Consider the following 21,054-nt stretch of genomic DNA (forward strand, 5'->3'; position numbering starts at 1 on the left):
TCTAGAGATCTGAGGTCTCGCAGCGCCCGCCGGGGGAAACGCCCGAGGAGGCGAGGAGATAATGACTGTTGAGAGAAAAACGAAATCAGACCACAACACCTATCAAAGCATAGACACGAAGATTATTGATCAACTTACGCCTTGGTAGCCGTGCCTTTCTGCAGAGAGTCCTTGGTTCCGGGTGTGCCTAGTTCCCTAGCCTTTCTCCGAATGTCATCCAGGCCCAATTGAAGACTGGGAACATCTTCGAAGTTGCCGCTCTGCACAGTAGCAGACAGTGGCCGCTTCTTACCCCGTTCCAAGAGGCTGTTGAAGAATGCCGGCTGGGTCCCTTGAGTCGAGGCTTGTCCTGGGGCTTGCGCGGTGCTAGCCTGCGGCTGGGGCTGACCGAATAGCGAGGATTGAGCTGGTTGCTGAGCTTGAGCTTGGCTCTGCCCAAACAAGGAAGAGGATTGAGCTGGTTGCTGGGGCTGGGCCTGACTCTGCCCAAACAAGGAAGAGGGTTGGGTACTCTGTGCCGGTGCAGTCGAGGTGTTTCCAAAGGTGCTGGGCGCGTTGATGGTTGAGCCGAACAAGTTTGGGCGTTGGTTTGTTGTGGACCCGAAACTGCTGGCTCCTCCTCCGAAGAGAGAGCTTGTGTTAGAACTCATGATCTAGTAGCAAGCTTAGTGTGACTAGCTAGCTCTGATCTGTATCGATTGGTGGACCTCGACGAGAGGGGGTTCTCTAGGCGGCGTTGCTGAGGAGGGGGGAAGAAAAATTGAGGTCGCGAATGCCTTAGGAGCTGGACAAAAAGACCAAACAAGTCCAATGTGGACAGACTGCAGCCTTCAGATTCCGTTTCAGGCAGTCCTCAAAGACCTTTGCGTCTCCGCCAGTAGGACCCAGTTCCGAATTTAAAAAAGGTCAGCTTTGAAGAAGCTCATTGCTTGCGATGCGCGGCCCAAACAATTCAATCCCGGCATCTCGGACAATCAATTCTCCGCCCAATTTAGTCTTCATCTTTCCCCGGCCTGGAAATGGCACCACTTTAGATTGAACCTTGTTCCTTTTTTTACTTGACTGCACCTCTTGTTTTGGTCTACAGGAGTCGCTATCACACAATGCCTACCTTTCAGTCCAAAACATTCCGTCGAGCGACCACCGCATCCTCCTCCTTCGGAGAGCGTCTTGGTGCATTCTACCGGGCCCGACTAACTCGACACCCTTTTCTCCTCTTCGGCCTTCCGTTCATGGCCGTCATTGTGGCTGGGTCTTTTGCTCTAACGCCCGCGGCGGCCCTTCGGTACGAAAGATATGATCGCAAAGTGCAACAAATGAGCAAAGAGGAAGCTTTTGAATTGGGACTCAAAGGTCCCGACGGAGAAGAAGGAATCAAGCGGAACCCACGCCGCAGAATTATTGGTGACGAACGGGAGGAATACTACGTACGAGCTCTATTTCTCCAATATTGTTCAATTGTCCAAATCTTGGACGGCATACTGATCCCATTCACAGAGACTCATGGCGAAGGACTTGGACAACTGGGAACAAAAACGAGTCAAGCGGTTCGAGGGCGAGCCTGATGGTCGGATATGATATGGATTAGGAATCAAAAATGAAAGAAGAGCGCTGAGAGACTACGATCTCACGGTGTGTCACTTGTCATCGACATGTCTCCTCGCTCGGCCCGATGAGTGGGTGTTCGTGCTGCCCTATCTCGGTTTTGACGAGGAAGCCTCACTATACACGCGCAGTCCGCAGGACCCATGGCTCAAGACCCTGTCCAGCCTTCAACACAGAATCCTGAATTTTCTATGTGGCTTGTTCAGCCGGTCGTCGGTCAGCCTACGTTGGCTTCAATTAAGCAAGAACGCTCCTGCCGGCACCACCGATGACATGACCTATGTACCTGTGTCTGCACCCCCGGAGGCTGTGTTTAACACATCCGACAGGGAGACAAAAGTGGATTAACCTCGAAGCTGTCAATTCCTGCTCCTCGGGGATGTCATGTATTTGTTGACGTGTTTTGAGAGATGATGCTTCTCAGGGGGAGTGGAGACATATGCAGTAGGTCCTGGAAATTTAGCCTGGTTGGATCGTCGGGTATTACTCAAGGGTCAAGATGAGATCATGTGGAGGACTCCCAGTGGGTATTGAGCATTTTGCGGAGACCCTCCTGCCTCTCCGGTTGCCGAGGACGGTTAAGGGTAAAGATCAGAGGGCGAATATCGGGGAGTTCATCATTCCGCGAATACTTTGGATTCGTTGGAGTGCCCATACTGTCGGGTATATCGTATATGTCCTATGCCGTATTATCGGTCTAGAGGGTTCGATGGGCACTGCTATGACAAGGAGGCGTTCAGGACCGTGGCCGGATTCGGCAGACCAGGCGATGAGCGTTTGGTTGATCTGGGGGGGTTGGGAAGTAGTGACCCTGGGTAGATATGTCTTAAGAGAATGGTGTCATGCTTTTATATATCCTGTGAAACTGTTTTTAAACTCTTGCTCTGCCGACAAGAACGTAGATCCATATAAATTAAATCATCAACAGGCATCCAGTCGAACTACGTAGGTGATCCAGATGGGTCTAGGCCGAACCGAGGGCTGACCAAACCCGTGATCCCCACACAATAACGTCATAGCCCTTAGTTTTTTTCTGGAATGGCTGGAAGCCCCCTCCCCCCAATTGTGCCTTAGTTAATCTTCTTATTAATCATGGAATGACACCGATCCTTCTGATGCTGCTCCCCTCTTCAGAAAGTGAAGCCCTACTTTTCATTGGTTTGTCTATGTACCCCCAGTAAAGGTTGGGCTAGATTAATCCCCCTTTTCGCCTCTCTGCCCCTCTGAGTCGAATTCCTTCTTCTGCGCCTTACGTCAGTCACTTCGGGGCTCTGCTGTTCATGTCGTGGTGTCTTTCCTCGCTCTAGACCTCAAGATTGCCAGATCTTGGTGACAGGTCTTCAAAACCGTATCCTGGCACTCCTGGCTATCGATTTCAACACAATTGCATACAAGCTGAGCCGATGGTATAGCAAAGACATCGTTGCTTTTTCCGATACTTGCACCTTCATCCAACTCGGTGGGAGTCAGACTGACCGTCATCATCATGACCGGTCCAGGGCGATCGCCCTCCTCACCGTGGGTGCAGAGTGCACAAGGAAGAGCCAACCAACCTTTTCATCCTGGTTTGTCACCTACACAGACGAGCATGCACACGAGTTCAGAGCGACCCAGCCCCAACTACTTTGGTATCACGGTGGACCACTCCAGCAATCCTCCCACCTCAAATGCTGGACCACACTTGCAAAGGAACTGGGCATCATTTCAATCCTCCTTACCAAGTCCCAAACTTCAACTCTACGTCCAGGAGCCGGTATCAGAGAATCTGTCAACCCTCCTGAGATCCGAGTCGGAGGTTGACAAAGGGCGACGCGAGTCGGCTCTGCAAAGTTTCTCTACAAACGGAGATTCACCGGCTAACCGAACATGGTTGAGGACCTCCCATCCCCCGACGACGGGTGGGCTAGCAAACAACCGGGTACAGGGATCCCCGAGTGGTTATTGCATCAAGCCTGGACAGAATCCAGGGGCTGCGTCATCAGGTGAGCCCTCCCTTCGACAAGCCATGTTGATATCCCCACCAAGGACCTTATTGACATGCTAACCTTGCTATCGCTAGATGACGGATCATCCATACCATCTCGATGGATCACAGCTGAGCGTTGTGCTGAGCTCATCAAGTCCAAGTCACAGAAGGTTTTGCTTCTGGACGTTCGCCCATATGCCCATTTCTCCCAGTCCAACATCACTGGCTCTTTGAATTTATGCATCCCTACTACCCTTCTCAAACGTCGCTCGTTCGACACACAGAAACTCGAGAAAACCTTCACCTCTGACGATGATAAAGGAAACTTTGCTCGATGGCGAGAGTGTACTACGATTATTGTCTATGACTCTGCTACATCAGATGTCAAGGATGCCGTTCCCTTGGGGCATGTCATCACCAAGTTTCAGGCAGAAAACTGGGAAGGGGAGGGTTTGATCTTGCAGGGAGGGTTCAAGGCTTTTTCCAGCCAATACCCGCAACTCGTTCGCCGACCACAGGCACAGACGGCAGGACCATCGCCGAAGAAGAAACGCTCCCCAATGAGCATCGATCTAAACTCTATTGCTCCCGTTGTCGGGGGTTGCGCACTGCCCGCATCCTCATCCGCCGCTAATCCTTTCTTTGGCAACATTCGACAGAATATGGATCTCATGGGAGGAGTCGGCCAAATACCATTGAAGCTACCAGATGGTTTAACAGAAACACAACGACAGGAACTTCCTCCATGGTTACGAGAAGCCTCGGATGTCAAGGATCAGGGACACCGTCTCTCCGAGAAGTTCTTGGACCTGGAGAAGAGGGAATTGGAACGAATGAAGCAGGCGTTGACGTACGAAGGAAGCTCGGCGTCTACTGGTGGGGCTACCAAGAAATATCGCGTCGCCGGAATTGAGAAAGGCACGAAGAACCGCTACAACGACATTTATCCATTTGACCATTCTCGCGTCCGGCTTGAAGGGATTCCGTCTGGGGGCTGTGACTATGTGAATGCCAATCATATCCAGGCTGAGTTCAGTAACCGGCGTTACATCGCCACACAGGCTCCAGTACCTGATACCTTCAATGTGAGTAGTCCTCTTGTTCTTCTTTTGTTCTCTATCGCCAATTACTGACACCGGGTATACAGGACTTTTGGCGCGTAGTATGGGAACAAGACGTTCGACTGCTCGTTTCTTTGACCGCCGAGGTTGAGCGAGGCCAGACCAAGTGCCATCCCTACTGGAAGTCGGGAGATTATGGCCCTTTCAAGGTCAAGGCTTACTCAGAGAGATTCATCAACGTGGATACCAAGGACCGATCCATTGACCCGACGGCAAAATCTCCTCTCGGGTCTAGCCAGCAAGCACAAAGGACGGATGAGTCGAATGAAAACCCGGTCATCATCGTACGACACTTCAGTCTCTATCATACCGCATTCCCATTCCAACCTCTTCGGGATATCACTCAGCTTCAATACCCCTACTGGCCCGACTTTGGAACGACCTCCCAACCAGCCCACCTCCTGAACCTGATTGAGCAATGTAACAAGGTGATCCGGTCCACGAGCACCTCCAAATTCGGAAACCAAGATGCCGAGCCAAAAGGCCAGCGACCGGTCCTGGTCCACTGCAGCGCAGGCTGTGGGCGCACAGGAACCTTCTGCACCGTCGACAGCGTGCTCGATATGCTCAAGCGACAACGCATGAGCAGCGAGGACTCCAACTTTGATGCTCTCCAAAACCCGAGTCTCGACCTGATCGTCAAGACTGTGGAAGACTTCCGGACTCAACGACCCAGCATGGTTCAGAATCTGAGTCAGTTCGTGCTCTGTTATGAGAGCGTGCTCGAGTGGCTCGTCTCCCGGATGGATGACGAGGATGATTAAACGTAATCGCGGTGAAAGACCTCTCTTCTCCTTTCTCCTCTCTCTCCATGATGATAGCGGATACCCAGGTTTTATTGTTTCGGGCCCTCGAATTGATTCTTTCTGTACTTGCATTGTGGGCGTTTGGCCTGGGAAAGAGGTCAGCTGGATATATGCATGAAAGCAACGAATTTTGACTTTTTTCTCATTAATGACGACTTTGTGTTTGATGCCTCTTGTAAGTGCTTCTATTCGTAATAGATCGTATTTCAGGAGTAATCTCGAGCGGGATAACCTCCGTATGGGTTTTGCGTAGAATATATATGTGTTAAGCGCCTAGAGCGGTTGACGAAGCGGGGCGCTGACGAGACAATGATCCTTTAATGCGATCAAAACAAACACAGTTCTTCCTCATTCAACTCGCACAACAGCCTCAGACTGGCCAAGTGAACATTTACGCAACGAGGGAACCTTCCGTCTCCACCTGCGGCTCTCCTGCCTAAACGCTGATCGCGGGCTGGACTTTCTTTCAGTTTAGCTTGCTTCATTTTAGGTTGAGACCAGGCAACAGGCGGCTCGTGCGGGCCCCGCGACTCTATAAAACCTCCACCACATCAACCAACTGATCCTCTTTCTTACTCTCAACACATCATACCTCTAATTCTCGCCAGGTGATCACCACTCTCAAATCAGAGAAGATGTTCACAGATCTACCCGTGGAGCTAGTCCAGCTCATTCTCCGGAGCTGCGACACAGCAACCTACCTACAGCTAGCGCAAAGTTGTCGCAGTCTAAAAGACCTGGCAACGAATAACCGGAAGCTCGTTCTACACCAATTGCTCCAAACTCCCGGCCGCACCGACGCCCTCGACATATTGAGTACCCAGGAACTCGTCCAGCTACTCAAGAAACGCTCCCACCAAGAGCTCTTCGGCACTGAGCACTTCACGGACCGCAAACTCATTACTGATTTCCAAGGCAAAAAGCTCAATGTCCAGGCTTCCTCACTGGAAGCTCCAATTCTGAGGAACAGAGCTCTCCTTGTATTCCAGGGTGACGAAACGGTCTACTTTGTCGATATCCGCGCTGGAACCGTCAGCCTTCGACGACGACTGGAATCCCCCGCAAAGCGGTTCGGAAGTATCGAAGTGCTTCATACTGCTTTTAATAGTAGTGGAGCATATGTTTTGCATCGGTTCCAGCCATTCCTCGACACGAAGTTGGATACCACGCACCCATTTGTCAAGCAGGCGATGCAGTCGTACCCGCAGGGGAGTATCTTCTTGGCCTACTACAGCTTTGATCCTACGGCGAAGGGTGTGCGGCTGTATAGCTTTGCCGATGAGAATGGATATGATCCAATTGCTATTGCTGCTCACCGCGACGAGAAGTTTGCTATTTCTTGGCAGCACCGTCAACATGCCCAGGATCACCACGTCATTATGTATCTAGTTGACGAGCCTGATGAAAATGAAGATGATGACGACGACGATGATGAAGTTGAGGATGAGGAAATGGAAGACGCAAGCGACGAGGGTGGTCGAAAAGAGAATGGTGGACTTGAGGCTTCGGATGACCCGCAAAAGACGGTGCTCAGCATCATCAGTATGGTTCAACGTCTCGCAAAATTGATTTTCACTAACAACACATAATAGGCTCTTCCTACGACTCCTACAGCCTGACCGAGATAACAGACACTAGAAACAGCGACGTGGCCCTCATCGGAAAAGGACCAACCACCAAACTAACCTTCAATGATCGCGGACTCCAACTTTTGCACCACTACAGAGCGCAGCCCCTCTTCAGCTCCTTCCAAAAACTCCATTCCGTCACTGCAACTCCAGAGCCAAGGGTGCATGACAACACGTGCGTGGTGGAATACTCGCCCTCGCTGATGCTCCAATTCGCGATAGGCATTCCCTTCTTCGCAACGCACCGGAATGGCGGTGACAGCACCGTGCCCGGCACTTGCCACTGGCAGTACCTGTCCGTGGGCATCGCGACACACCGGGTCGAACACTGGACGGTGGCATGTCTCTTGAAATCCCAAGCCCACCCCTCAGTTTTCCGATGCAGTCACGTTATGAATCTTGACCGTGGACGACGCTTCGATGACTGGACCGTCGTGGCACAGCTGGGCGGATACCAAGAGTCCAACACCACTCAAGGCGCTCTGATTGCGGCGTCTCCACTGGGGACTCGAATTGCAATTGCCAGTTGGAAGACTGTGACAGTGTGGGCACTGGAGCCGACAATGATCGTTGACGAGAAACTGGGCTACTACCCGGAGTCGTGGATTAACTCGGCCGGATTGACGGAGCTGCGACCCGCAGCAATCCAGCTGAACGCGGTCTGCTCGCAGTTGAAGTTTGCGGAGAATGAGCATGAGCTCGTTGCCGTCACTGATCGTGGGTTGATGCTCCTGGACATTCGGCCCTCGGGTCGAGGCGTCGAGGTCGTTGAGCGCCTGGATATCTTCTGAGCTGGAGCTGGTCACTATGGAATGATTCGATATCAAGGATGGTTGCAGGGCATCACAGTGGCGTCTTTTTGGCTTTCTCTCTCTCTTTTTCTCTTCAATCTTTGTTCTTTGCATTTGAAGCTGGATTTCCTGGCTGCATTTATCGACCGAAACCTCGTTTGCCCTTGATACCACCTGCATAGCATTTGATTTACCTTGATATCCATAGTTAGGAAGTCGACGAAAGAATGGAATAACATTGCTTTCGAGAAAACACTTGTATCGCAGATGAAATGGATCATTGATTAATCGTAGACTATAATACGGTCTATTGTCCCTCTCCACCACCACCACCACCAGACATGGTCAAGAACATCACGACCAAAAGCACCCACCAGTACCTGCAGAATGGCGAGCAAGAAGTTAGCCAACGTCCACAACAACCACCATAATCCCCACAATAACATCCTTATATGACTTACTTCTGAATCAAAGTCTTCTCCGGCACCTCCTCCACACTCTGCCCATCAGCTCTCACAACAACGGGCCGATTCAAATGCGGCTGCGCCCCAGCCTCACTAACCACCAATTCCACAGCGGGCTCACTACCCTTCTGCGCGAGAGGCTCAAACGCCGCCACAGACACATGATAAACTTCACTCTCCGGATCGGGACCCAGATGCAAGCGCAGCGTGGGCGCGCCGCCCGTCAGCGACGAAAGCGAGACAAGACTTCCGGTCCATTGTTTGGGGTTGGTTGGGGTTGTGGTGTAGAGGCCCAGACGAACGAGATCACCGTCGGCGTGACTGTCGGGTTTGGGTGGGTTGTAAGTTAGGATGTTGGATTTTAGGGAGGTCGGATCGTAGGCGACGCGGGCGAGGATGGAGGGTTTGGTGGAGCCGAGGGGCCAGTAGAGGATTTCTGTTGTTGAGGGGAGGGAGTCGGCGTGGATGGAGGTTATGAGGAGCGTGAGGGCTCCTAGGAGGGAGAGGAGATTCATTGTTGTATGGGGTGGTGGTTGTTAAGGATGGGAGGTGGGTGGAGTGGTGGAGATGGCGATGAGAAGGTGATCTCCGGGTTCTTGGGAGGTTCTCGGCCCGTGCTTGTCTCCGTTAATGTTAGTTTATAGTAGATTGTGATGATGAACTCGACAAATTGACTTTAGAGAATAGTATATGAATTCTATTTTATGAGTGTATATCTAGATAATTGGCATTGCAATTAATCTACAGACTTTATGGAGCTTTTTGTACTCGGTGCACGGGTAATTAGATAGACAGCTAGTCGAGATCGACTCCGTTGCCGGTTAAATACCAAAGAAGAGCTATTGTAGCTATACGATAGATGTCACAGTATTCAATTCAGGCTACTTGACACACTAGTTACTTCGTTGATAGCTTCCAAAGTACTCGAAGTCGATCAATTGCTATATAGGATAGGTACAATGCACCCTTGCATACTACTTTGCCACTTGTATACATAACATCTCTCTCTTTCTCTCTTTTTGCCTCTTGTAAAGGCTAAAACCGGTCAGCTCTACTCCGTCGGGTTTTAAATTTTACTTTTTTACCCCACAGGAGCCCCGTGTGGTTCTTGACAATAAAATGTACATACTTAATACTAAATAGTGTACAATGTACTTAATGTGGACTCGAGACGGGGTACCAACTGACGCAGTGACTAACAAATTATTCACAAGTCAACTGACTTAAATAACCTAAGTTACTAGGTCAGTTACTTTCCCCTCCATCCAAGAACAAAGAAACAAATACCTCGACAGCCCCTCCTCTCCTCTTTTCTCCTCAATTCCTCCCCTCGTCCCATTCTCACACCCTTAATATTCTTATCAGTAAGCTCCGTGCTACTCCGCCAAACCATATTCAAGTGTAAGGTTGAGCTCACCTCTGACCGCATACTCTATAGACTCCCCACCGCTCCTCCCATCATACAGATTATAACCCACCCCCATTGAACGACGCCATGGCCTCGCTGCCCTTCCGTCGTCCCTCTCGTCAGAGCTCCCGCCAGGCCTCCAGTGACCCGCGCGAGGATATCCAGGTCCATCTGGACCATTTCATCGGCATTGACGTTGGAACCGGCAGTGCCCGAGCTTGTATCATTGATGCCAAGGGCGACATTGTCGGCCTAGCCTCTGAGAACATTGGACTCTGGCAGCCAGAACATGGTTACTATGTACGACATCTCCAATAGCCCGGCCAACCCCGCCGAAACAACATCCCGACTGACTCGCGAGCCCAGGAACAATCTACCACCGACATCTGGCGCTGCATTTGCATTGCCGTGCAGCGAGCCATCAGCCAGCATAATATCAGTCCCGAGACTGTCCGGGGTATTGGATTCGACGCCACCTGCTCGCTGTCAGTTTTCAACCATGAAACCGACGAGCCCGTCTCAGTGACGGGACCAAACTTCGACTCAGACCGTAATGTGATTCTGTGGCTGGACCATCGACCAGTCGAGGAGGCTGCAAAGATCAACGCAACTAACCACAACCTACTCCGTTACGTTGGTGGGACGATGTCCATTGAGATGGAAATTCCCAAGGTGCTCTGGCTAAAGAACAACATGCCCAAGGAGCTCTTCGATAAATGTAAATTCTACGATTTGAGCGACGCGCTGACTCACATTGCCACGGGTAACGAGAAGCGGAGCTTCTGCAGTGTAGTCTGCAAGCAGGGCTATGTTCCTGTCGGTGTGGATGGTAGTGTCAAGGGATGGCAGGAAGATTTCCTGAACGAGATTGGATTGAGTGATTTGACGGAGGATAACTTTAAGCGCATGGGCGGCGTCAACGGGGTGGTGAGCCTAATTCCGAGATACAGGTGTGCACCCATTCGCTGACTTTTGAATTCTTGCGTGATCTAGAACGGCGATTATCTGAGTGCCGGAGAATTGGTCGGTACTCTTTGCGATAAAGCCGCTGCCGAACTGGGCTTGCCGGCTGGTATTGCCATTGGCAGTGGTGTGATCGACGCATATGCTGGTTGGATTGGCACCGTCGGAGCCAAGGTCAACCTAGATCCAGGCCAGTTGACCGAGGAAGTGGCCAAGAACGACAAGGCACAAGCATTCACTCGACTGGCAGCGGTAGCTGGCACATCAACCTGCCACCTGGCCATGTCCCCAGACCCAGTCTTCGTGAACGGTGTCTGGGGTCCATACAAAGACACCATCATACCAGGCTACTGGATGGCCGAAGGCGGACAATCCGCAACAGGCGAACTACTCAAACACGTAATCGAAACACACCCAGCATTCAACCAAGCGCACTCAATCGCCGAATCCTACCACGCCAACATCTACGAGTATCTAAACGAGCATCTGAAGGAGATGGTGCAAGACCAGAACGTACCATGCGTGTCCTATCTCGGCCGCCACTTCTTCTTCTACGGCGACCTATGGGGTAACAGATCGCCCATCGCAGATCCCAACATGACAGGATCCATCTTCGGACTTACCAGCGACAAGAGCGTCGACGGTCTAGCGATGTACTACTACGGCACACTAGAGTTCATCGCCCTACAAACCAAGCAAATCGTGGAAACAATGAACAAGGCCGGCCACAACATAACATCGATTTTCATGTCCGGCTCTCAATGCCAAAACGACATCCTGGTACGCCTGATCGCGTCTGCATGCGATATGCCGGTTATAATCCCACGATACATCCACGCGGCCGTGTGTCACGGCGCGGCCATGCTAGGCGCTAAAGCTGCCAGTTCTGACTCGGAGGGTCGGACGGAGGATTTGTGGGATATTATGGATCGGATGAGCAAGCCTGGTAAGAAGGTTATGCCGACGGATGATGGGAATGAGAAGGCTTTGTTGCAGGCTAAGTATAAGGTGTTCCTGGAGCAGTGCTTTGGACAGCAGAAGTATCGACAGATGGTTGATGATGCTGTTGGTACCTGGGGGTCTGCTTAGACAGGAAAGGGAAAAAGGGCAATTCTGGGTATGACTACGAATTTCTATGACGACACTTTCAGACTGTGGGAAGAGTACACGAATTATATAACGATTATAAGAAGTATGGTTCCAGAATATGACAGTCATTACAGTGGCAGTTTAAAATAAAAGTTTGAATCTAGAGATCCTAGAACCAGATGTGTCTTCATTTCTTGTCCTTCGATACTTCTAAATGTCATTTAAATCGCCTTGATAACTCAGACACAATTTCTTCCAAGTAGTCCATCCTTCACCTACTTAGATGATTTAGCAGGGGTTCAAACTTATCGAAACCGACTCTACCAAACAGGAGCTCTACACCGTAGACCAAAAGAAGAGTAGTATCAAGTCTAGCAAATGATTTATGTTCGATCCAAAGCAAATAACAAGAAACCAAAATCATCAAACGGACAGTCGTTCAATAACAGCAGTGATGTGATATGAACGATGCCAAAAAAAAGTGTTCCAGTCATATCTCCCGTCCAGCAAGGAGCAAAAAGCCAAAAATTGTAGATACAATAATAACAAGCATAAGCCAAAGCAAAGCGAAGCCAAAAAAAGCAAGAAAGTCAAAAAAGCAAAGAAGAAGTCATTGAGGAGAAGGTTATGAATGCAAACTTCAAAAATCCGCTATGCAAAGAAGATTATGATAACACGAGAAAAAGTCCCAGCATTGCTGTTGCTGTGCTGTGCCCGTGCTGCGCAGGACATTTTCTTCAGAAAAGAAGACATTGCCATAGCCATTAGGATTATGTCCAAGATATGGAACATAGAAACATTTAATATGCGGCACCGGAGCGTGAGCGGCCGACAGTGTAGAATTTTTCGGATCTGCTTGCTCCCAGGGCGAGTGTGTCGAAGCGGTCCACGCCTAGAGTGTCCATGTTGCTGTAGCCCGACAGGTAAAAACCGATCACGACGACCAGGTAGGTCAGTACGAGGACGGATCCTTTGAAGTAGTTACTCTTGCCTTCGCCGTAGACGTAGGAGAGGAGGAAGACGCAGAGGATGACTGTGATCATGTCCCACTGGGGGAAGATTAGACTAGTAGTGGAGTTAGAAAAGGGTCTTCGTATCAATATTGTGAGATACTGGGAGGGGAGTCTTACTTGAAGGAGTGGCTGGCCAGCTCGGCGGCGTCGATGGATCGGGTGTAGAAGGCACTGAAGAGGACCACGGCCGGCACCTGCAACAGGCAGACTTGAAGCGCGTAGGCCGAACCAATTTCCATGGACAAAGCGATATTGCCGTTCATGGCGAACGAGATGGCGTTCTATCAGAATGTTAATGACTCAGGCATCCAATTTGGTGGAGTAAGGAGGAATCTCATACCAAGAACTCAGTTGTGTTCGGCACCAAGGCAAACAGCGTAATACCAAGGAACTTTTCATCGATATCCACACTTTCCAACACCACATCCACCGTATTGACCAGGATCTCTGCAATAATAGCATAGAGAACAGTGGCACCCAGCAAGATGATAGAACTCTTCGCCTTGCTCCAATTTGGTGCATCGTGACCACCGCCGTTGTGCGCAGGCTCCGCAACGATACCAATATCCTCGGTCTCCTCACCAGGAGGAGGATGGGGCTTTGCCTGCTCTGCCGGGGGACGGGCAGCTTGGCGTGTAGAGGAAGAGCCCTGCTGGTTTGAGTACTTGCGACTACGAGCCGCATCACGAGCAGCGACTGCAGCCGCGGTGGCAGCCACTTCCGTGACTTGACGCACGAGCCGCTCATTTTCCTCTCCACTAAGACCGCGGATACCCTTTGGCACATCATCCCCGCCAGAACGTGGAGGAACCAGATGAGGGATGTTTACCTTTTTGTCCAATGGGGAGCTGCTTTCGATTTGATCCCAGTTGGCGCCACTGGTATCTTCGAGGCCAACTTGTCTCAGTGATTGCCCAAGAATGCGTTTGTAGAGTTGAGACTCGCGAATGGAATCTTTGTGGCCCGGAATCGCACCCGATGCCTCGGGAGCACCAGGGGGGAAGAGCAGGTGACGTGATTCAAACGTGAATGAATCAGAGATGGGCTGGGCGGCCTTCTTCTCCTTCTCCTCGTTCTCAGTAGCCCAGATCAAGGCGGCGTGAGTCCGCAGGGTGAACCAGAGACCGATGATGTACGACAGGAATAGGAAAACGGCGCAGAACCATGCATACGGCTGGACTGCCTTCTCAAAGAATGCATCGTGGACATCTGCGCTTTGGGAAAAGTAGCATCGACGGCAGTCTCGGCTCTCTGGGTCGTACTCCCGAACGCATGCATGGCAGTTGAGCTCGTGCTATATGATGGGTTAGCGTTGCATTTCAACATGAGAGGCAAATCCCAGAGCGAAAGACTTACACTGCCATAGACCTGATAGAAAAGAGTAGGACCAAAGGCCGCGATGACGGCAAACAACAGCATCGTTGAGGTCACACCGGCAGACTTCACATTAAATCGCTGCGTCTTGCGCTTGATTGCACCGAAACACATGGACAACCCGGGCAAGAACAGGATACCTGCGAAGATACTGCCAATGATACTTCCTTCCACAAGCTGGGACTTGCCTTCAGTCAGGGCAACGCAATAGAGATACACTTCTACGATAGTCGAGAAAAAGGCATTAATCGCGGCACCCAAGCCCATTGACGACTGGGCAGAGATGGATGCCACAGCCTGACCGATGAAGTAGGCTAGAGGGATGATGGAAAACAGGGAGAGAGTAAAGATCAACCCGGGGTGAGTCAGCCAGGACTCAATACCCAGAAATGTGTCCAGCACAAAGTAGTCGAAAATGACAAAGGCGACGAGAGCTAGCAAGTTGATGAAGAAAATGTTCGTGCCGTCAATGGTGTATTTCCAGTATCTCGTTCCGGCTGCGCGATAAGTGCACAAAAGAATAGATGACGATGAAGAGCCCGTGGCAAGGCGGGAATAGGAAGTGTCGGAGTGGAAGGACAGTGCTAGAGGATGGCGTCGCAGATGGCTCACCAAGATGGTAGTTACTCGGCCCATTGGGATCCAGAAGACGAGCAGCCAACAGATCAGTGAGACCATGAGCATCAAAGGTCCCACCCAAAAGTAGAAGAACACAAAGAAGACAACTCGCCCGAGGGTCCATTCACCACGACCGAAGAGGCGACGTTTAGAAGGGTTTAACTGCAGATCCTCGCCTGATCCACGCTGAGTCCGGCCGAGGAGACTGTCCTGCTCACCAGCAGAATCAATGCTGTTGCGCCGCCGTCCGACAAGAGATCGGTCTCTGCGAGGTCCGAAAAAGAGTCGACCATGTTCCAAGTCACCGTTCTGCCATTGTTCATACTCGCTGATGCTGCGGCCTTCTCCCTCGTCTTCCTCGGCATAATTGTCATCAGTTCTCAGAAGTACAAAGGAGCCGAACGGGTAGAGCAAGTAGCGTGAGAGTCCAGCAAAGACCCTTCCATAAGCGACGGCACTGGAAGAGAATGCACAGAAAAAGCATGCGATCGCAGCCAGCAAAGCAGCTAGAGCTAACCACCAACCAAAGAGCGCTGACCATAGGAGGTTTGTCAAAAAGAGCATGGGACTGACACGACCTCCCGGAGACGAATGGATATCGCCCTCGGCAGTCTTCTCCACCGAGCGGCTCTTCTTGTACAGAGCAGGCTTCCAGATCCTGATACCGAAAGGATGGGTCTCGTTGATCGCTTGCTGGCGATCCTTCAGCGTGAAGCTCTCGGCATCACTGGTCACCTCGTCATCCTCGTCCGACACAGGCGATTCATCCTCACTCTCATTGTCGCTACCACCATCAGACTGTCTGATCGACGGGGCGTCGTCTTCCAAGTCCAAGTTCGGTTTTGGCAAGATAGTGTCATCCACACTCAGGTTGTCGGATTCACCTCTAACCAATGGGCTGACACGAGCACTGGCATGACGGCGTAACGTGGAGCCCGGAGCCCGCATGGGACGAATCCTCGGAGACAGCTGCTGGTTGGACGAGACCTTATGTAGAGCAAAGTCCTCCTCGACTTCCTTGACATCATCGTCAGTCGAGAATTCCTGGCCCTTGTGGGGCACTTGTCGTTTGGAAGACATGCGACGGGTGACCGAGGGCTTTCGAGGCCGATCGGGGACCATAGATGAGGAGGTAAACGCGCGGCTCGAATAATCTTCCTGAGTGGTTTCCTCGTTGCGTACCTCGGACGCCGAATCGAAGGATTGCGCATCCAGGGTTCCTGGTTCCCCCATATCCAGCGGTCAGCACAAAAACGGGCCTTTTTGAGGTTACACAAAATTGTCAAGCTTACCGTAGCCTCTCCGAACCGAAGCCGTTGATCGCATAGGAGGCATAGATGACGCAGAGACGTAGTCACTGCCTGGTGTACCCGACACTCGAGAGGGCTCGGGCTGGTCGGGGTCTCTCTTATCGCCCGCCATGTCTCGTCGATGATCCGCGACGGGTCTAAAACAAAAAACAGCGGAACGTCCAAGCTTGCAGAGAGGGGTGCTTTTAAATCAAGGGCAAAATGGGCACTTGGCAACTCCCACTTCACATTGCGGGGTTCAACAGAATCCAAGACAAGAAAACCCCAGACTCTTCGATCATCTGCTTTGTCTCCTCAGCTGTAGAAATGTACAAAGGACGATGCAGGCCGCAGGGTAGCACACGGCCGCGTGGAGAGCTTCCAGATGACCATTAGATGGTTGGGCCAATCAGGTGAACGCTGACTCATCCATAGTGGGGAGCTGCGCAGCTGCTTAGTTTGCTTGGTTTGTCTGTTACGGCCTGACTTATAAGGTATCTCACTTTAGTCATCTGCTGGCGATGCCCGCAGCTTCAAGCTGGTCCAGCTCCAGATCTCATCCCAAACATCGTCATCGCCTCCTACCACCCGTGCCCGTTGCGTATCCTCCAGCTTCTATACCTCTGTCTGGACTAGATAGTGGAGGCTCTGTATACCGGATTCATTCTTTCGATTCATCCACGCCATCCCCTTTGACTTTGCTCGCCCGATATCGTCATCCCTCTATCCGCCATGGCGCTGGACAACTATTACCGGAACAAGATCGAGGGCATGAAGCTCGAGATCATCCAGGGCCAGGCAGTTCTTCGACGTTTGGAGGCACAGCGCAATGATTACAACTCGCGAGTGCGCCTGCTACGGGAGGAGCTCGGTCTGCTTCAACAACCCGGCTCGTATGTCGGCGAAGTGGTGAAAGTGATGAGCACGAAGAAGGTGCTGGTGAAGGTACACCCAGAGGGCAAATATGGTACGAATCTCATGATCATAAATGAGCTACTAACTTCCTGGTCTCCGTTCTACGACGTGTTTCTAACTGGTTCTTTCCTTGATCTACAGTGGTTGATATCGCCGACGACGTGGACATTGCCAAGCTCACTGTCGGCAAGCGGGTGGCTCTGCTCTCAGATTCCTACAAGTTGGAAAAGATGCTGCCGTCCTCAGTCGATCCGCTGGTATCACTGATGATGGTGGAGAAGGTTCCGGACAGTACATATGACATGATCGGTGGATTGGACCAACAGATCAAGGAGATCAAGGAAGTGATCGAGCTTGGTCTGAAGCACCCGGAGCTGTTTGAGTCTCTGGGTATCGCACAACCGAAGGGTGTCCTGCTGTACGGCCCTCCCGGTACCGGAAAGACGTTGCTGGCCCGAGCTGTGGCTCATCACACAGACTGCCGTTTCATTCGTGTCAGTGGATCGGAGCTGGTGCAGAAGTACATTGGTGAGGGTAGTCGCATGGTGCGAGAACTGTTCGTCATGGCCCGAGAGCATGCGCCTAGTATCATCTTCATGGACGAGATTGATAGCATTGGTTCTAGCCGGATAGACTCGGCCGGTGGTGGTGACTCGGAGGTGCAACGGACCATGCTGGAACTGCTCAACCAGCTGGATGGTTTCGAGCCTACCAAGGACATCAAGATTATTATGGCCACGAATCGACTGGATATTCTGGACCCGGCCTTGTTGCGGCCTGGGCGAATTGACCGGAAGATCGAGTTCCCTCCCCCATCGTGAGTGATGTCTTCCCTCTTTTTTATACATACTCACGCACCGTGTGATGCATGATCTATACTAACACAGTTCTTTTTCTCTCTACTTGCAGTGTCGAAGCTCGTGCCGATATTCTACGAATCCACTCCCGGTCGATGAACCTGACCCGTGGAATCAACCTGACCAAGATCGCGGAGAAGATGAACGGATGCTCCGGTGCGGAGTTGAAGGGAGTCTGCACGGAGGCCGGCATGTACGCGCTGCGTGAGCGACGAGTGCACGTCACGCAGGAAGACTTTGACTTGGCGACTGCCAAGATTCTCAACAAGCATGATGATAAGGAGGTTGCGGTGTCGAAGTTGTGGAAGTAAAAACCGGACTTGAAGAGGCAGAGACAGAGAGAAGGCCGAGAAACTGCAACACTTCGAGGCGCCAAGCGAGGGCGTGCAGCGTTCATCCTGGGGAAGAACCCTCGACTTTTTTGGGAGGGGATGATCCACGACCTGTACCACTAGTTTTTAATCCTACCCATTTCCCTCCGAATCTGAAATGCATTGCATAGTGGTGTCAGGTGTCACGGCGTGTGTTGGTATGAAACAGCCAACAGCCAGGATGTATAGTAAGATAACTGGGGTAGTAGGATATAGAGTCGCAGTCTACTAGGATAGCGTCCTAGGGAAATGGCATACAAAGGTCCTACTGCATCCCTTGGCACGGAGAATCGGGGATTGGGATGCATCGTGCCGTGTCCTGATTAGGAATCAAGAATCAAAGATGTTGACCGTTGGGGAACGCTTAGAACTACTCAACTGGGAGGGAATTGTCCTCAGTAAAAATAATAACAAGTAAAGTAAAAGCAACAGTAACACTCCTATCCTAACCAGTCAGGTATCATATCATTACACAACCCCCATAGTCATACTGTACTCCGTACATAAAAATGACAATTTTTCCGTCTTGACTGCACGATTTCCCCGTACCGAACAGTTGAACTTGTCAGTGCCACTCCACAGTTAGCCTTGCAACATTCAAGCCTCCCAGAGCCTAAAGGGGAACCAGCGCCCTCACCGGGCGGCTGAAGTGGGACTAGGGGCGGGAGATCCTGTCGAAACGGGGCCATTCAAGAATAAATGGGGGAGACGCAAAGTTAAGCCACGTCTTCCTGCACATCCACCAGCCAGTTGAACATGTACTGTACAGGACGGAGTTGACGGAGTACTGTAGACCTGGGCCAATGGCTTGGCTTTGTTACTGTATCCCCTTTCCCCGTCTTGGCCACTCGGCTAAGTTGGATCGATCGGTTAACACTACAGTAGTAACAGCGATGGTGCAATTATGATGGGATGGGGGCATGTGGGGAATGGGGGTGTCAGCACGGGGATAGTGTATGATCCGTGATGATTTGTTAGTACTGAGGGATTGATGGGATATTTTAACGATTTCTCTACTACATGCAATATACAGAAACCTGGCTCAAGGTAGGACACTCACCCCGAGTTCCTTGGCACTCGAAGCGCGTGAAACTATAAGCAAACTATACACTTGACTATCCTCCTCCAAGAGTTTAGTCCTACTCCTTATCAACACTGCCACAGCAGCCAGCAAGATGATACAAAATAAATAGAAAACCGATGATCTCTGATCTCTCTCTGAGTCTCTCTACCAAGATGATCGACCATCATTTGCTTGGCGAAGATCTCCCCAGCGTCTGCGGCGGTGCATCACTGCAGTACTCCATCCCAGCTATTGGTCTTGGCGAGATGACTGCAGTCTTCACACTGCACAGCATGATGGGGGTGTGTATCCGATATTCAATGCCAAGGATCTCCAAGATTCTTGGATTTGATAGTGAGAGACGGTGTGACAGGTGAGGATAAGTAGTTTGTTAAGTACATTATGCTAAGGGGGTTGCAGAGTGGTCTACTATATATGTTTTTGATGATAGGACACTGCCGACGTGGATATACAGCGAATAGGTACTTGGATTGCGTCAACTCGTTGTTTTATGTATATCCTGTAGGCTGGAGAACAATCTGTATGTACAGTCTGCACCCGGCCTCCATACATATGGCCTAGCCAAGGACTCGATCCAGAGGGCTAAGGATAGGAAAGGGTTCTCCCCCCACGCGCCAAAGCCATTGGACCACGACAGCGGACCCCTGGTCATTGCCACTTGCTGGAGCAGTAATCACTAATCATGATAATAATAATAACTTAATATTTCGAGAAGAAAAAGAAGCAAGTGGATCGGTTGCACTGACGCGGCCGAGAAGAGGCTGTCCGCGTGACTGGCGGATCAGTGGGGACCGATTGACAGGAAAGAAAAAGGAATAATGAATTAGGCTGATTACTTTACCTGGATTGAATTGTACTGAGATAGGTATTTACTCGTGGGCTAGGAGAGGATTTACAGTATACTAAAAGTATGGTTTTGGAGAGTGTAATGTCTATAACTGGGTCTATGTACTTGGGTATACTTTGTAGAAACTTAGAAAGGAGTAAATAGGCATTCAACAAAGTATCCCTTGGACCCGCTGCCAAGTACTCCTGCGTACCAAGTACGTCCTGTCCTTCCTCCCCTTGCTCCTCCTCCACCGTGGCATCATGGTTTTAACTATTGTATCTCCGGGATATACGGGAGATAGGAGAAACTCCTGTACATGCCACGATCTTGATGGGCCCACTATCATTCTCATTGGATGTTTATTCTTCTTTTCTTTTTCTCTGTTCTTGTTGTCTTACAATCGGGCCGTCTTCTCCATGTTTGCTGATGAGTTTATCTGTTCTTTCTAATTTCTGTCAACAAGTATAAGAACCCATCCGAGATCCCCGGACTTGCTGCATTCGGGCCTCCCGTCCGATTTTCTGGTTTTAAACTTCCCACTCACCACCACTCTAGAGTGACTCTGACCGACTTTGTTACAGTTGTCCAGATTACTTGCCTTCTTCGATCACATTATACTTATTACCCTCCGTTCCTATTCGGGTCGCTCTTATCATTACTCAATCGAATAATCCAATCTCTAAACCCTTTCTTCCCCCCTCCTCTTCTTGACTCCACCCCGGATCTCAGTTTCCGTCTCCACCGGAGCTTTATTGGGTCTGGCCCCATTCACTCCCATACAATACCGTCCCATTCATCTACAAACTGGCGCATTCGTCCTTCTGACTCAAACATCCCCTATCCGAATCGAGTTCAACCGCTGC

At 50.8% G+C, this 21,054-nt stretch overlaps 8 protein-coding genes across 8 annotated transcripts; 5 read left to right on the top strand and 3 right to left on the bottom strand.

The window, feature by feature from the left end:
- Window position 1: 1 nt before the first annotated feature.
- On the bottom strand, window positions 2-650 carry N7473_006901 (Nucleoporin NIC96; the record flags this gene model as incomplete). The annotated part of the gene is made up of 2 exons (XM_057152841.1): window positions 2-65; window positions 139-650. The coding sequence occupies 2 exons, from the start codon at window positions 648-650 to the stop codon at window positions 2-4; spliced, it is 576 nt and encodes a 191-aa protein (XP_057007179.1).
- A 453-nt stretch (window positions 651-1,103) lies between these two features.
- Window positions 1,104-1,578, top strand: N7473_006902 (cytochrome c oxidase assembly protein COX16; the record flags this gene model as incomplete). The annotated part of the gene is made up of 2 exons (XM_057152842.1): window positions 1,104-1,427; window positions 1,498-1,578. 2 exons carry the CDS (start codon window positions 1,104-1,106, stop codon window positions 1,576-1,578), a joined length of 405 nt encoding a protein of 134 aa, XP_057007180.1.
- Window positions 1,579-3,091: 1,513 nt separating this feature from the next.
- On the top strand, window positions 3,092-5,456 carry ptpA (uncharacterized protein; the record flags this gene model as incomplete). Its single annotated transcript, XM_057152843.1, has 3 exons — window positions 3,092-3,587; window positions 3,665-4,656; window positions 4,719-5,456. 3 exons carry the CDS (start codon window positions 3,092-3,094, stop codon window positions 5,454-5,456), a joined length of 2,226 nt encoding a protein of 741 aa, XP_057007181.1.
- A 677-nt stretch (window positions 5,457-6,133) lies between these two features.
- N7473_006904 (F-box domain protein) lies at window positions 6,134-7,917 on the top strand (the record flags this gene model as incomplete). Its single annotated transcript, XM_057152844.1, has 2 exons — window positions 6,134-7,040; window positions 7,091-7,917. 2 exons carry the CDS (start codon window positions 6,134-6,136, stop codon window positions 7,915-7,917), a joined length of 1,734 nt encoding a protein of 577 aa, XP_057007182.1.
- A 256-nt stretch (window positions 7,918-8,173) lies between these two features.
- On the bottom strand, window positions 8,174-8,940 carry N7473_006905 (uncharacterized protein). The gene is made up of 2 exons (XM_057152845.1): window positions 8,379-8,940; window positions 8,174-8,297 (listed from the first exon to the last, which is right to left on the bottom strand). The coding sequence occupies exons 1-2, from the start codon at window positions 8,894-8,896 to the stop codon at window positions 8,225-8,227; spliced, it is 591 nt and encodes a 196-aa protein (XP_057007183.1). The 5' UTR covers window positions 8,897-8,940; the 3' UTR covers window positions 8,174-8,224.
- A 936-nt stretch (window positions 8,941-9,876) lies between these two features.
- Window positions 9,877-11,841, top strand: N7473_006906 (FGGY-family carbohydrate kinase; the record flags this gene model as incomplete). The annotated part of the gene is made up of 3 exons (XM_057152846.1): window positions 9,877-10,089; window positions 10,156-10,716; window positions 10,783-11,841. 3 exons carry the CDS (start codon window positions 9,877-9,879, stop codon window positions 11,839-11,841), a joined length of 1,833 nt encoding a protein of 610 aa, XP_057007184.1.
- A 463-nt stretch (window positions 11,842-12,304) lies between these two features.
- Window positions 12,305-16,463, bottom strand: N7473_006907 (calcium/hydrogen antiporter). The gene is made up of 5 exons (XM_057152847.1): window positions 16,139-16,463; window positions 14,211-16,066; window positions 13,195-14,148; window positions 12,972-13,135; window positions 12,305-12,906 (listed from the first exon to the last, which is right to left on the bottom strand). The coding sequence occupies exons 1-5, from the start codon at window positions 16,266-16,268 to the stop codon at window positions 12,642-12,644; spliced, it is 3,369 nt and encodes a 1,122-aa protein (XP_057007185.1). The 5' UTR covers window positions 16,269-16,463; the 3' UTR covers window positions 12,305-12,641.
- Window positions 16,464-16,867: 404 nt separating this feature from the next.
- On the top strand, window positions 16,868-18,218 carry N7473_006908 (proteasome regulatory particle base subunit RPT6; the record flags this gene model as incomplete). Its single annotated transcript, XM_057152848.1, has 3 exons — window positions 16,868-17,102; window positions 17,192-17,867; window positions 17,960-18,218. 3 exons carry the CDS (start codon window positions 16,868-16,870, stop codon window positions 18,216-18,218), a joined length of 1,170 nt encoding a protein of 389 aa, XP_057007186.1.
- Between the last annotated feature and the right edge of the window lie 2,836 nt (window positions 18,219-21,054).

Source organism: Penicillium subrubescens (genome assembly GCF_028828155.1).
Source record: "Penicillium subrubescens strain IBT 31985 chromosome Unknown utg000005l_segment0_segment0, whole genome shotgun sequence".
NCBI lineage: Eukaryota > Fungi > Ascomycota > Eurotiomycetes > Eurotiales > Aspergillaceae > Penicillium > Penicillium subrubescens.